This window comes from Pseudorasbora parva, chromosome 8 (assembly GCF_024679245.1).
Source record: "Pseudorasbora parva isolate DD20220531a chromosome 8, ASM2467924v1, whole genome shotgun sequence".
In the NCBI taxonomy this organism is placed as follows: Eukaryota; Metazoa; Chordata; class Actinopteri; order Cypriniformes; family Gobionidae; genus Pseudorasbora; species Pseudorasbora parva.
In genome coordinates this window covers 27858410-27874492 of record NC_090179.1, presented here as the reverse complement: position 1 = coordinate 27874492, position 16083 = coordinate 27858410, and the positions used below count along the sequence as shown (strand labels likewise).

Below are 16083 nucleotides of genomic sequence, written 5' to 3'. Positions count from 1 at the left end.
AATTGATCAACATCAATACTATAATCATGCTGAATGTACTGCATAATATCAGAGCTGCCATAATATATTATATGCATTATTACAATTCAAAAGTTTGTGGTTGATAACGTTAGCGGCAGCATTTATTTAATTGAAAATACAAACACATATTATAATATAAAATGTATTCCTATGATTACTCCAGTCTTCAGTGTCACATTATTCTTCAGATATAATAATGAATAGAAAGTTTAAAAGAATAATAACATTGATTTGAAATTAAAAATCTTTTTGAAAAATTGAAGCACATACATTAAAGTATAATTTAAAATAAAACACTTTTGAACACCAGTGTCTGTGTGAACTGATTGTTATGAATTTTATTCATTATATACATAAATAAACTCGTAAAAGTTGCACCAAAAGCCGCTGATGCCACAGTGTTTGTTTGTGGACAGGTTATGTTACAAAATAGTCAGTAGGAACAAGGTCTGGTTCCGAGAGAAGTTTGCAGATCTAGGTAACATGCAACGAAACCTTTTTCAGTGGAAAAGAAGTGGGAGAGACAGATACAATCAGAGGAGAACAGTCATCCAGCACATCTCCCAACACCTACAGGCTTTTTCCTTTCCAACAAAAAGGAACTAAAGAATTTTGCCAAATAAATTAAGGCAAGAAAGCTGCAGTAATGCAACGGGGGTGGATATATTACAGTTAAGATTTAGGATTTAAGATGTTACGAACAAAGAGAATAACAAAAACACATACATTCACACCCCTCTGACCCCCAGCACCCACCCAGAGCACGAGAACAGGCCTACACACACACACGATACACAGGCCGTGCTATTTCCAGCAATAACATGGGTCATTTTTAGGCAGGAGGGTGAAACCGACAGCGAGGAGGAGAGAACAAGACAGGAAGAAAAAAAAAGACAGGAAGGGAAGAAAACCTCACACTTATGTAATGTGGAGTACTGAGTGCAACATGACTTCTGATAATTCCTCCTCTTGTACAGTTCAAAATAACTTTAACTGCATTTCACACCCACATACACTGTTATAGGAGGAAACACACAAACACACCGGTAGCCGTATGTGTTGACAGAGACCTTGAAGCAGGAAGGTAAGTGATAGAGAGAAAGAGACAGTAAATGAATCAGAGAACATCTTTAACTGCAGGGAATGGTTATCATTGAGTAAGAATGGGAGGGGGTCAAAGGTCACCTGCAAAGCAGCCACAAACTGGATAGTGCTGACGAGGGCGAGCGAACGGCCAGGAGGGAAGTTAAATCTGAGCGTGTCCAGGAAGTGGGCAGTGTCAATCTGGATGTCCACAAACACGTACAGCATCTTGATGCCCTCAGTCGAGTCTATAGGGACTGAAGACACAAACAGCATTAGCATATATGGGTGGGCGATATAACAAATCTTATTTCATGGTATGATCCATTTTATTTTACGATAACTTTAAATATCACAATATACCATTTTTTTTATTTTATTACAAAAATAAGACCAAGCAAATTACAAACAGTAGGACAAATACAAGAGCTAATATGCAAATTAAATTAACGTTTTCAGCTACGGTAGGTTTATTTAAAGGTGCCATAGAATGGAAAAATTTACCTTGGTATGGTTGAATAATGAGTACATGAAACTGACATGCCATGAGTCTCAAACACACTTTTTTTCTCCTTCATATGTAAATCTCATACTTTCAAAAGACAATTGAAAAATGGGGGAATCCAACATAACACTAAGACCTAGATGTAACATTCAGGATCGTTAAGATTTATGCCCCAAACATTAGCATATACCAGCCCATGTTCAAGGCCAGGCAGTACTAATGTGGATCTGCACAGCTGAATGGCATACGGTTGAGGTTTATCTATAACAGGATTTAATTCATTAATTCATTGTTCATATACCACAAATTTAATTCATTGTTTGCTCTGACAAGTGCTCATTGCGTTAACTAAAAACATTTCTGGCATTTAAAAAAAATAAGCTTGAGTGTTCATCCATGCACTTGCCAGATTTCAATAATTTAAATCCCTGTAAAACACGTATAATATCCAGGTGTTTTAATTACAGTTTGCAATCTGGCATCCATGTGCACGCAAGCTCCCTCTCTTGCCCGCGGATGACCTTAAAACACTAATAAACGAGTAAACTGCATTTCAGCAATTTCCAACTGAGATTTCCTGCTTAAACTGTCATTGCACACCAGTAAGCTGATAACTCCAAAACATCAGCTTATTGAAATAACCAGTTTTCCCCGTTTACATGCAAACCAGTAAACTGACAATGCAAGTAAACCGCGTTTACATGAATTTATTAATAAACCGGGTTATTTCCTTGTAGTGACGTCAAAAATAATAATGTCTGTATATCTGACTCTGAGTTTTTCAAATGTTACGTCAGTTGTGATGTTAAATGAAGCGTGTGCCATGTCAGCGGGAGATTTATGGCTCAGATAGACGCACAATAATGTCAAAATACCGGTTGTGTGGAGTATTCACATAAATATAGTCTTTTATGTCTTAAATTAACGTAAACAGTTGTGTGTCAATAAATTGGGTTCTTGCGTTCAGTCTTAAAGGGACAGAAGCATAATAAACTGCAGTTATGCAGCGTTTTGACTGAACCTCTTCTAGGCTTCTTCTGCTGCATGAGAAAAGAGAACACCTCTTTACAAATTTCTGGGTCTTAAACGAGTCTACGTTTGTGATATGTCCTTATTTCATGCAAAACGCTAGCTCGCTCTGTCTGGATGTGTTTAAATCTGCTCTAAGTTTGTGTTTTTGTCACCCATCACACATGTACACTTCAAATAGCCGACAGAAAGCAGGTTAATGCGTTTACATGCAGCAAGAAAACAAGGTAAGAGGCAAAAAACTACCTGTCTCGACCGGTTTCTGCTTACGCCGTTTATGACCATACTCCGATAAAAGAAAACGGGTTACCGCGTTTACATGACTATGTTCATTGTCGGCTTACTGGGCATAATCGGCTTAAGAATGTGTCTGTGTTCTGTCACGACTCACAGGCAGCTTGTGCTGTTTGTGCGACTAAAACCAAAGAACACTGCTTTATATTAACTTATATTTGGCACTTCTGTACTCTTTGCTAAACTGACATCAAACCTTTTCAGTGATGAACTGTAATAAATCCAAGCCTGGATCTCTCGACTATTTGCAATTGTGTTTGCTGAATAACTGCACCTGTGTGAGTTGCTGAAATTAGCCTTGCTGTGAAACAGCCAATCAAAGCAAAGCTCAGTATTATTATTAATGACCCTCCCAAATAAGGCAAAAACAGACCATTTCATTCTGGGCACATATCCTAGGGTTCAAATGGACCTATAAAACTGTATCTAGAATTTTTGCCCTTACCTAAGCCACATACCTTCTATGTAGATATCAGATAATTTTAAATATTGTATTAATGCATTCTATGGCACATGTAGTAAGAAACACTCAAGAAATTGAATAATCAAATGTGCAGCTAAAACACTGCATAGTCTTCACTGTATCAATCAAATATGGACGGATTCTTATTAAAGATTTAATAAGTCAAGAGCAGTGAGTTATTTTATCTTTGTCTTTTATTGTTTGATTAACATTAATGAGACAGACAGCAGTTTGTTATGCTTCTGTCCCTTTAAGACCGAACGCAACAATCCAATTTATTGACACACAACTGTTTACGTTAATTTAAGACATAAAAGACTATATTTATGTGAATACTCCACACAACCGGTATTTTGACATTATTGTGCGTCTATCTGACTACTTAAGTGCAATAAGACAAAAAAGAGAACTGAATTTGCTTGCGCATGCTGTCTGATAGAGAAGGCTTTCTGTGCAAACACGTCAGGTGTATATTAGTTAGTGCGAGCACCAAATGCATTGAGTTTTTTCAGAGCTTATTGCGATTAATAGCTTTATCAAACACCATACACGTTCAGAATTCTGAGAGGCGGCTTTGTGTGCGTACATCAGCTGAGTGCCAGTCAACATGAGGACCAACCACATTGAGCTCTTTTTCACAGCTTATTACGCTTAACATCGAGCACGTCCCACTCTTTACTCATGGATGTTACTTTATGCAACACTTTTGCTGATAGTGAGGTGGGATACGGGTAAAGCTAGGGACAGGTGTGGTGGGATGAGTAAACTAAGGCTAGGGTTTGGTATAAGGGAAGCGTCAACAGTGTAATGATAAATGTAACTACAGAAATTAATTACAGATGTAAATACATGCAAAAATTTAACAAAACGTAAGTACAATGTAAAAATATGTATGTACACAATACATGTTTTATATCAAATTATTAATTAAAATGTTAGCACATAGTAGTTAAGGCCACCTAATATAAAGTGGGTCTTTTTGTGCTACAGAGACGAATGATCTCTTAAATCAAATGGTCAATTCAAGTTTTTCTGGAAAGTTTGCATTTATGAGTTGGGAAGCCATAATTCACAATCAGAAAACAAGAGAAGAACAGTTGTCGTCTACATAAAGTCAAAACAACATTGGCTCCATTGACTTTCAATATATGAAAGAAAAAGAAAAATTGTGAGCACAAAGAAAGAATTCAGGTTTGGAACAACATGAAGTTAAGTAAATAATGACCGATGAACTATCCCATTAAGATCAGAAATCACTTACTGTCAAAGTATACAGTGCATTTGATTAAAAAAACGTAATTATCGATCTTTGTTCTACTACTGTATAAATATGGATGTGTGTAGAATGCTTACTATCCGCCATGCAGGAATTGTCATTCATTGTAAACAAATCATCATAAATAAACTGCAAACTCAAAAAACATGTTGTAAATGTCTTGAAAACTGAGAAAAGTTTTTGTTATGCAGCCTTCCTTAGATCTACAGATGACACTGACTGAAGAAAAGAGAAAATCACACAATTGCTATTAATTCCATTCATTTCACACCCCATTTAAAAGGCAGCAAAGCTGAAAGAGGAGAGGCGGGATTCAGTCTTCTTCCATCTACATTATTTACTGCTGATGGTCATAATTGCTGCTCTTCTTGCAGCATTCTCTTTAAAGCCCCTGCTCTAATGGCCATTTCACTGCTATTAGGCAAATGCCACCTTTAGGGAGTGTTTTAAACTTGGAGCCCATTTAACTATGTAAGAACAGAGGACTAGACAGTAAAGCAAGTGGGAAGAGAAGAAGTAAATTGATATCGCTCAAAGCCAGAAGATCAACAGAAGCTTCTCAGTAAGCACACTGAAATGTCTATATAACAGCACATACTCTGATAAGCACTGCCTATTTTAAAAGGGTAGCTCATAAAAAAAATTATATTCTGTCATTTGTTCATACACTGTAAGTCAATAGTAACCAAAACGGTTAGATTACCAACATTCTTCAAAATGATCTTCTTTTGTGTTTGCTCTAACATCCGACATGTTAGAAACATCTGTCTCTTATTATTTACTCTAAGACAGCATCATATGCATGCACATGGGGAAGGCAATACCAGAATGTACTGCAAAATGCTTAGGAAAAGACGGACCAGGTGAGAGAAAAGTTTATTATGATTTTATTTCATTCAGCAGTGAAAAAGATTGTTAAAATGTTTTGTGTGCTACGCGTTATGCTTTTAAGCTAAATTCACACTGTAAGTCCAAATTGGATTATTTGTGTATCCGATTGGAATCTGATCTAAAATTATTAACTGTCCACACTGTGTATCACAACTGTTCAGATACGATTTGTGTGTCCTTGCTGCTCTTTCGTTTTACGGGATATCTGTGATGGCTTCTATAGCAATGGTGTTGGTAGACATATGTCAAAAACAACAACACAGATGGGTTTTCCATTGACATGTTATCTTATTTACAACAGGACTATGTCTTCTGATGCAGCGGCTGAAACATAGGAGGCTGTGTGGCACAAAAAAAAAAATTGTGTTTTGTCTCTCAAATCACAATAAATCTGATCACTTTCAGTCGAATATGCACCAAAATAGGATTTGGACTGGAAGTCTGAACAAGGATTTAGTGTACTGCACTTGTTAGCTTAGAAACATGCTAACATCAAACTCTGTTGAATTGGATCTCAAGATTCTCGCTTGCAGGTTGTAAAGCTGTTAACCATGCAAAGGATCCAAATCTGATCCCCTAGAAGGCAGCTGCCTATATAGGCATTGTATTGTGAGGCAGCTAAAAAGGTTTTTTTAGAACAAAGCTACTCAATAAACGTCATGAACTAGTTAGTAACTAGAAGAAGTGATGTACATGGCTGAGTGGAGCGAGAGAGAAAGAGAGACAAAGGGTTTGGAGAGAGATTTTACTGACTGTGGCAATAAAGTTTTATTCTTGCAAAGTTTTGCATTTAAGTGGGGCACTGCCAAAATACACACATGTACAGGGCTATTTTCATACACACATGAAACACACAAGTGGCAATAAGCTCTTTCCGCAGGTGCTAGAAAACGAAAAGAAAAGATGTAGAAGGGCTGGGGGGTTGAAGTTAAGTGGAATCGATCCATTTTTCTTATCCAATTAGCACGGCAGACTGAGAGCACTTACTCACTGCAATTACAGCTTTTGTCAATAAGAAGCATGGATTCAGTCACCGTCTCCATCCCCTCATCATCTTCCCTTCTCTATTTTTTTGTTTAAGGGTTAAAATAAAAGCAGATATGATTGAGGAGCTTCAAAATGTACAGCAATTGCTTTCAATATAGACTATAAAAACTAATAACTATATACATACATACATACACACACACAAACAACACACACACACACACACACACACTATATTGCCAAATGTTTTGGGATACCTGCCTTTACATGCACATGTACTTCAATGACACCCCATTTTTAATCCAATAATATGGAGTGTTTATGGAAATTTTTTAATAAAGTGCATTTGTGACATCAGGCACTGATTTTGGACAAGAAGGCCTAGCTCGCAGTCTCCACTCTAATTCATGAAAAACCATCCCCGAACTATTCCTACAAAGTTGGGGACATTAAATTGTCCACAATGTCTTGGTATGTTGAAGCATTAAAAGTTTATTTTACTGGGGCCAAGCCTAACCCCTGAAAAACAAACCAACACCATAATTCCCCATCCACCAAACTTCACACTGCACACGGCACAATGCAGTCAGGCAAGTACCGTTTCTCCTGGCATCCGCCAAACCTATACTCATCCATCAGATTGCCAGACAGAGAAGCGTGATTCGTCACTTAAGATAACATCTCTACTGCTCTAGTTGCGGCATGAGTCCAGTTGCGGCATGCTTTACAATACTGCATCCGACACTTTGCATTGCACTTGGTGATGTAAGGCTTGGATGCAGATGCTCGGCCAGGGGTACCCATTCCATGAAGCTCTCTATGCACTGTTCTTGAGCTAATCTGAACGGCACACAAAATTCAGAGGTTTGTAACTATCGACTCTGCAGAAAGTTGGCAACACCTGCGCACTGTGTGCCTCAACATGTGTTGAGCCCGCTCTGTTATTTTACATGGCCTACTACTTCGTAGCTGAGCTGCTGTTGTTCCCAGTTGCTTCCACTTTGTTATAATACCACTAACAATTTACAGTGAAATATTTAGTAGCGAGGAAATTTCACGAATGGATTTATTTCACAGATGCCAACCTATCACGATACCACGCTTGAATTCATTGAGCTCCTGAGAGCGACCCATTCTTTCACAAATGTCACAAAAAGAAGCAGTCTGCATGCCTAGGTGCATGATTTTATACACTTTCGTCATGGAAGTGAACACCTGAATGATTGAATTATTTGGAGGGGTGTCCTAAAACCTTTGGCAATATAGTGTATATGTACAGTTTTTATAGAGTGTATTTGTATATTGAAAGCAATTGCTGTAGGCATATATAAATTATATACCACATACGTGTATAGGCTTTCTGCAACTGCTTTCAGACCTGCACTCCCCTTAACCTTTGATATTTGAATATTGTTGGTCTCTGGGACATCACTAAAAGAAACATTACAAATCTAAGCAAATAGAGCAAAGCAGAGCAAAAATGTGATATGGCAAGCAATTCTTACCCAAAGGATATATATACACCCAGCCTAAAGCCAAGAGCACCCCTGGAAACTGAATGGTGGCACCAATGCAGTTCATAGAGCATTATATATACCACCAGAGGATAAGCTTTCAGCCAGTATTGTGTGTGTTTTGTTGAGTGTTCGGTGTCAGAATGAGAAAAGCTGCGTGATAAAGGACAAATTGTGATGGAACAGCATCTCGTAAACTTCGATTTCAGAAACGACGGACCATTTGGGTTGCTCACATGGTGCTGTAGTGAGTACGTGTGAAAAGGTGTCCACAATGGCCAAAACGATGACAGTGTGTCATCTGCAGCTCATTGATGCCAGTGGGGAGTGGAGACTGTCATGCATTGTTCACAGCGACCGCAGGGCCTCAGTGCGACAAATCACCTGCAGATACAACAGTGGTGACCAGGGCAATGTATCAATGCACACAGTTCACCGTAGTCTTCTTTTGTGTATGGGTCTGCATAACCAATGACCCAGCATTGCCAACAATGCATGAAATGGGTCCCAAGATCATTGATATTGGACCATAGATACGTAATCAGAAGCAAGTGGCCTGGTCTGACTAGTCAAGATTCCAGGGGCAACATGTTGATGGACAAGAGCGGATACACCGATTACCAACAGAGGATATGGCACCTGGATGCACTGTTGGGCAGGCTTGCGGCGGTGTTGGGAATGTTTTCTTGGCACACTTTAGCCCGCATTTTCCCAATAGCACAATCCCTGAAAGCTGTCAGGTATCTGAACATCATTGCGGACCAAGTGCACCCATCCATGGCAACACTTTCATAAACCATGCCATGCTACCAGAATCAACAAGGAATGGTTTGAGGAACTTGATGGTGAATTTCTGTTAATGCCTTGGGCTTCAAATTCACCCCACATGAACCCAATCAAATATTTGTGGTTTGACTTGGAAAAGCGGGTTCACCTTACATCACCACCACCACCACCACACAATGTACGGGAACTGGAGGACCTGCTGTTGACATTACAGTACCAGATACAACAGGAGACCTATCACCACCACGTCAAAGCAACGCCTTGCCTTGTATATGTGTGTGTGTTTGTGCTATGTGCTGGAGGCTTCGGCCCTTAGACGCAGGATTAATATTCCCTTGGAAGGTTCTGGTATTTGGAGAGGTTGTTCTGCAGGAGATATATTGGCCCTATTGATTTAGCATTTCCTCTACTGTATGTTGTGCTGCTGATGGGCAGCGGGGGGTGAAGGAGCGGCCTCCTCCAGTCTGGCACATCCAGGCCTTTCAAAGGACACACTTAATGCATGTTCCCTATTGATCTGCTGAGTACACGTGCAGGCAGGCCCATTCAAAATATCCGCTATCCCTTACACATCACGACTCGGACTGGCTATCACACTGAGCTATTGAGAGCAGCTTTGCAAAGCACTTCTAGAGTAAAATCTATACATCTCCACTTCTCCTTACCACGCCTGACTGTCTCCAACCTTTGCTCTTAGAGACTCCCCTAGTGCTTTCTTGGTTTCTTTCTCAATTATGTTTTTCAAACAAGCAGTTATCCATCAATGAAAGACCTTGAAACATGCTCACAAGAAACCGTAGGAAGACAGAAAGACGATAGATTAGGGAAACATGAGACGTCTTCCTTTATGAAAATTAATTTGAGGGTGTGTACTCTATAAATATGTCAAACGAATGGTTATAATGCCCAACTATGAAGAATCCAAAGCTCATTTATTTATTTCTGCGGTGGAACACAAAATAAGTTCACACTGCTCTTTTCCATACCAGTGTTATTTTATTATTATGTGTACTATTATAGTATTTACTAATATTTTGAATTAGCTTTTATTTGTAATTTTTTTTTTTAATTTTAGTAATTTTGTTGTTGTTTTGTAAAGGTTTAGTATTTTTCCCTATATAGCTTCAGTTCCTTTTTATTTTTTATTATTGAGATTTAGTTTAGGTTTTATCTAATATTTATGTATTTCAGCATTATTTCAATTAATGAAAACTATTTGTTTGTTGTTTTATTATATACAATGAAAGTGAACTTTTACTGTGTCTGTCTATCAACAGAAATGTACCAAAATAAGTTTGCATTCCACAGAAAGTAAGTCATACAGGTTTGGTAGGAGGGTGAGAAAATGACGACAGAATGTTACATTTTAAGTTAGCTACCCCTTTAATTCTCATTTGAATAATGATTGTGTGTGTGCACATACTCACTTAGACAACTGTGCCCATAATGCACCATGAAGTCGGCTCCCAGAGCGCGCGCAGTGAAGTCGTCCACGCAGCAGGCCCCATATGTCACATCTCCCATCACCAGAGTGTCCGCCTCTGTGAATCTGCCAGACAACACAATCAACCAATCAATGACCTTGATCACCACTCTATTGCAATTCAAATCTTTTAGGCCGCAAGTAAAATGACGGGTTCACACAGTTGGCAGATCAATCACTCTCAAGCGGAAATGTCACTCAGACATCAATGTCTCCCAGTTAAGTGGGCTCCCGCTAGCCGTAAGCTGATGCACTCTGTGCATGTCTGGAAAAACATCTAGCATAACCTCCACACAACAAAGCACTGGACAATGATGAACATAAAAATGTTATGGCAAAGGGTCAAGTTCCACGCTAAAGTTAATAGCTATGGTTTGCTGAAAGTGGTAAACGATTATAGATTCAAATTTTGCAAGTGGTGATCCACGAGAAAGCCAATAAACTTGTGCCTGGGTACTTAACCGACAATGTAAAATCTGAACAAAGCTGTCTGTTAGCATGTTAGCATTCCCATTCACTTCAACGGCACTTCCTTTGTTGACGCAAAACACACTGGAAGCAAAAATGCTGACAATGACATGATAACATCCAATCAAGACAAATGTGTTTTAATATGGAGCAGTATTATGGACCAATGAGATATGTTTTCTATTTGCCCAGCCAACATTTTCACTAGTTCCAAAACATTTAAAAAATATTAATAAAGATTATAAAATTATAATTTTCTTTACATTTATTATTTGATTATTTTAATGAATTCTGTTGAATTATGCATTACAGATTTTTCACAAAAATAAATGTATACATTATGATAACTTGTACATCATTATTAAATTAGAACACCTTCTCACCAACTGCAATAAATACATAAACATGTCAGCTGGAAAATGATGGCATGCAGTAAATGATAAAAATTATTACTGATTCTACCTTTCTTACAATTTTGACAAAGTCTCATCTATGTCAGCAATCTACAGCATTTTCCCTAGCTTACAACTCTAAATGGTTTACAAAATTCATAACCAAGCGTCATAGAAAATGTTCAAATCAGCAAAGCATAAAAATAAAATGCATACACAGGATGAGAAAATGTGAGATATAGCACTGACCCAATAAGGGCGGTAACCCAAAACTCTCACACTGAGTCACTGACCTGCATTCTTAAAAATATCATGTTTTGAATAAGTATACTCTGAAAATACAGATATTCAGGCACAGCTTGAGAGGAGACTTGCATATGATGCTGCAAGTGATGCAATAACTCATGCTTTTTGTTACCAATTTGCAATAAACAACAGCTAAGTACAAAAACATGTCTAAATATTTAATATCATACAAAACTGATTCATAGCAAGCTAGAAATATTTAATAAATATTTATTGTGTAAAACATTAGACTTTGAATGTAAGAATTTAAGTGTCTGCTCTAGTGTCTTTCAAAAAAGGAATGGAGGACATTACTGAGCCTCCATGCCCAGTAAAGTACACGCTTAAGAAATGGTGCTACAAATTGTCCTTGGCTTCCTTCCTTCATTTTGTAGGACAATGACAAGCATTCCAGTGAGGTGGATCTCAGAGGAGCTGTTTGAAGAGCCAACGATCTGTTTTTGTTTGCTTCGGCAGGGGTCGTTAAGTGTTAGCACATCTATTGACTGGCGCACTGCTGCCGCCTCTCCTCTGTGAAATTTAAATGCAGGATAAACATGAGACAGGAGCACATAAATTATGAGTGAGAAAAACGAGCGAGAATGAATATGCGAGGAGAAGAAAGGAGGAAAAAGAGAGTTGAGACTGTTGTATGGGAAGCTGGCTGTCTGGAAGCAGACATATTTGGGACAGGTATTATTAATAGAACACAGGCACATTTTCTTTCTTTTTGTAGACACACACACACACACACACACACACACACACACACACACACACACACACACACACACACACACACACACACACACACACACACACACACACACACACACACACACACTTCTAAACCCCTCCACTAGATTCACCTTCTAACCTCTCATTCAGACTGAGCTCTCTAAAGTAGCCAGTACAACACCATGGTGCAAGTACAGTCTTTACTGATCGCTGTCTGGACTGTTAACTGGACATTTTTTCTACTTCCTGTCTGGGTCATTTTCCTTAGTTTGTAGGCGTTTACCTCTGTTGTGAGCCAAGCACTCTGTAAATTATCTAGTAAAATTATCTAGTCGACATTTATTTTTTTTGGTTGGTAAATCTAAAAAAAATTATAAAAAAAAACAAAAAAATTGTCCTGGTTATATGTCACCAAAAAGGGTCAGTCACAAATTTCTGGATAGATTTTGCATTTGAATAGATATTAGAGATTTATTCAATGTGATCCTCTGGTCTTTGAGTGCCTGTTCTTGTACTATTCTAGTCAAGCACATGATCAAGCGCGATAAAACGTTTATGTGGATTAATAGGCTAATAAAGATCTAATTAAATGCAGGAAAAAAACTTTTAGGTGGTCTTGCCCTCCATCAAAAAAACCCTCCTTCTGCGCAAATAGCATAAATAAATAAATAATGCAATCAAAACAGGGATTAAATCACTGCTTAAATTACCTTTCTTTCTCATTCCGACACTCAGTTTGGAGTTCAGGAGATTGTCTTGACCAGGACCACACACCTAAATGCATTGAAGCAACTGCCATGTGATCGGTTGATTAGATCATTGCATTAATGAGAAATTGAACAGGTGTTCCTAATAATCCTTGTATAATGAATATGTATATGTATATATGTATTGATTTAAAGCATGGTTTTATGATTTAGAAAAATAAATTGTATGTTTTTAACTATATAATGTATTACTTTTCATATATATATATTATACATATTATATTTCAATAGATATTTCAAACTTTTTTAACAAATCAAAAACTGAAAAATTGGGCGTGCAAAATTATTAGGCCCCCTTAAGTTAATACTTTGTTGCGCCACCTTTTGCTGCGATTACAGCTGTTTTACACTGTTTACATAAGTTTTGCACATCGAGAGACTGAAATTTTTGCCCAATCCTCCTTGCAGAACAGCTCGAGCTCAGTGAGGTTGGATGGAGAGCGTTTGTGAACAGCAGTTTTCAGTTCTTTCCACAGATTCTCGATTGGATTCAGGTCTGGACTTTGACTTGGCCATTCTAACACCTGGATATGTTTATTTTTGAACCATTCCATTGTAGATGTTGAAAGAGGTCCGTTTTTGACTTTAAACAGACCTCTGAGACTATCACAGTGCAGGTGCATTTATACAGAGACTTGATTACACACAGGTGGATTCTATTTATCATCATTAGGCATTTAGGTAAACATTGGATCATTCAGAGATCCTCACTGAACTTCTGGTCTGAGAGAGTTTGCTGCACTGAAAGTAAAGGGGCCGAATAATTTTGCACGCCCAATTTTTCAGTTTTTGATTTGTTAAAAAAGTTTGAAATATCCAATAAATTTTGTTCCACTTCACGATTGTGTCGCACTTGTTGATTCTTCACAAAAAATGAGTTTCATATCATTATGTTTGAAGCCTGAAATGTGGCAAAAGTTCAAGGGGGCCGAATACTTTTGCAAGGCACTGTATATATACACACACACACACACACACACCTCGATATATATATATATATATTTAAATGATCATTTATTTCTGTGAAGCAAAGCTGAATTTTTAGTATCATTACTCCAGTCTTCACATGATCCTTCAGAAATCATTCTTATATGATGAATCATTTTAAAAGTTGGAAACAGTTCTGCTGCTTAATGTTTTTTCATAACCTGTGATACTTTTTTAAAATAATAATATTGATGACTTAAAAAAAATGAAGGACGTCAATATAACAATTAGATATAAAAGGTATAATAGGTATAATATAAAACAAACTGTGCCGCATGCGCACACAAAAACGCATGCACGCAAGCACGCACACACACAGGCCATTTCTTTATAACACACTGTGTTTGTGTTTAATGCATGGCTTACTTCAGTAACACAGTGCCCCCAAACACACCCTCTCTCCCCACTCACAGTTATTCTCATGTGAAGGACGCAGGCAAGTAGCCGTTGCTTGTAAAGCAGCGGGAGATGGATGAGGAGAGCTCATCTGGTAAATAAATATTTGCTGGGGTAGATTTGATTCGCTCATCTTTTCTCTCATCAAGGTCCCTCTCTTTCTGCCCATCTGCTGCACGTTTGCACATGCACATTCAATGAGTGGGTGGAATCATCACCAGCCCGGAATGATAAGATGCACACAAATGAGATGGTTCAGAACAACAGAAACACAGTGATGGACACCAAAAGCATTTGGAAACTTAAGTCACACTTAAAAATGTATGAATGTCATTGCATCATGTTACAAAATATCAAACTGCAGAACTGAACAGAGAAGCCCCGCCCACACTGAAAACTCACAGTATCAAAATCCCACTCTTCATGTTTAACATAAAACATGGATGAGGGGAGGTTGACTGGGGAAGTTCAGAAGCAGAGAATTAAAAAAAACTCCATGAAACCATGAAATTTACAATTAAAAGGGACATTTTACTGGGGGTGGGCTTTGGGAATCTTGATGCCCAATCAAATCAAAGGAGGCGGGCCTTAATGGTCACAGAAGATGAGTTTGAATTCCAACACTAGTTTTAACAGCGAAAGAGGGGGTGGTGAGACCCAAATAAACTGTTTTTATGATAGAAATGTTCAACAACCAACATAAATGTTTAGTAATGTTAACTACGCAACTCTTCTAGTAGATTTCATTGTTCATATATGAAAAGATGCTATAATTTACACGAGTCTAACAATTCTTAAATCAAGATGCATTTAATATATAAGTAAAACGACAAGATATTTTTTCTTGTTTTGTTGAAAATCAAATCAAAATTATTGTTTGACTAAAACAGGCAAAATGATCTGCCAATGGGGTGAGAAAAATAATCTTGTTTCTGATTGAAATCTTTACTTATCTAGTAAATGCATCTTGATTTAAGAATATTTAGATATTTGGACTGGAAACAAGAAAAAAAATGTTTTGCAGCGTGTGACCAGAAAAGAAATGTGTTGTGTTTTTGATGAGTGAATGTGTGCATATTTCATAATGAATTATGCACATAAAAATAGAAATGTTATACCTATCCATCACCCTGAATTCACCCTACTTAAATGCTTATTTTAATCACGATTTTGAATTGTGTCTTTGCCACCCCAATTCAAATAAAAAAATACAAGGCCTTACACACAGCACCCATAAGCAGGACCCAAATATAAATTCTGGCAAATCTGTCGCCGGCAAATGATGACTACCTCAGCCTGCGGTGACAAAACACGCGCAAAACCTCATTGTCAGGTTTCCTTATTTTCGCAGTGTATCCGATTAACAGACTAAAGGGGCTTGCGGATGAAAAACTGAACTACATTAATATAAACTCTGAGTGTCAGATTACCGGAGCTCGTGCAAGAGCGAGATAGGGCTTGCTACCTGGGAATGATGCTGTAATTATTGGAGCAGGAGTGTGGATCAAGTTCGTGCTTCCGCTGGGACTGAGGCTCAGAGCGAGTAAGATGAGGGGTTTTAGTCGTGATTAGTGCTTTGCACACCCCTCCAAATGCTGACCGCAGGATAGACGAGTCACTGTCAGATATGGCCCCGGTCTGCTTGTTACTGTAGCTCTGCTGTTCTTCCAACAAAATTAAATCCGCGGTCTCTCTCTTTCCGTCATGCTATCTGGCTC

General features: G+C 38.0%; 1 protein-coding gene across 1 annotated transcript in view; it reads right to left on the bottom strand.

Annotated features, from left to right (window-relative positions):
- dph1 (diphthamide biosynthesis 1) overlaps positions 1-16083 on the bottom strand; it is a 127876-nt gene that overhangs the window by 46059 nt on the left and 65734 nt on the right. Inside the window, exons 4-5 of the mRNA XM_067450604.1 lie at positions 10277-10398; positions 1207-1361 (exon numbers count right to left, since the gene is read on the bottom strand). Coding sequence (XP_067306705.1) covers positions 1207-1361; positions 10277-10398 — 277 coding nt within the window. The remainder of the gene's footprint in view (positions 1-1206; positions 1362-10276; positions 10399-16083) is intronic.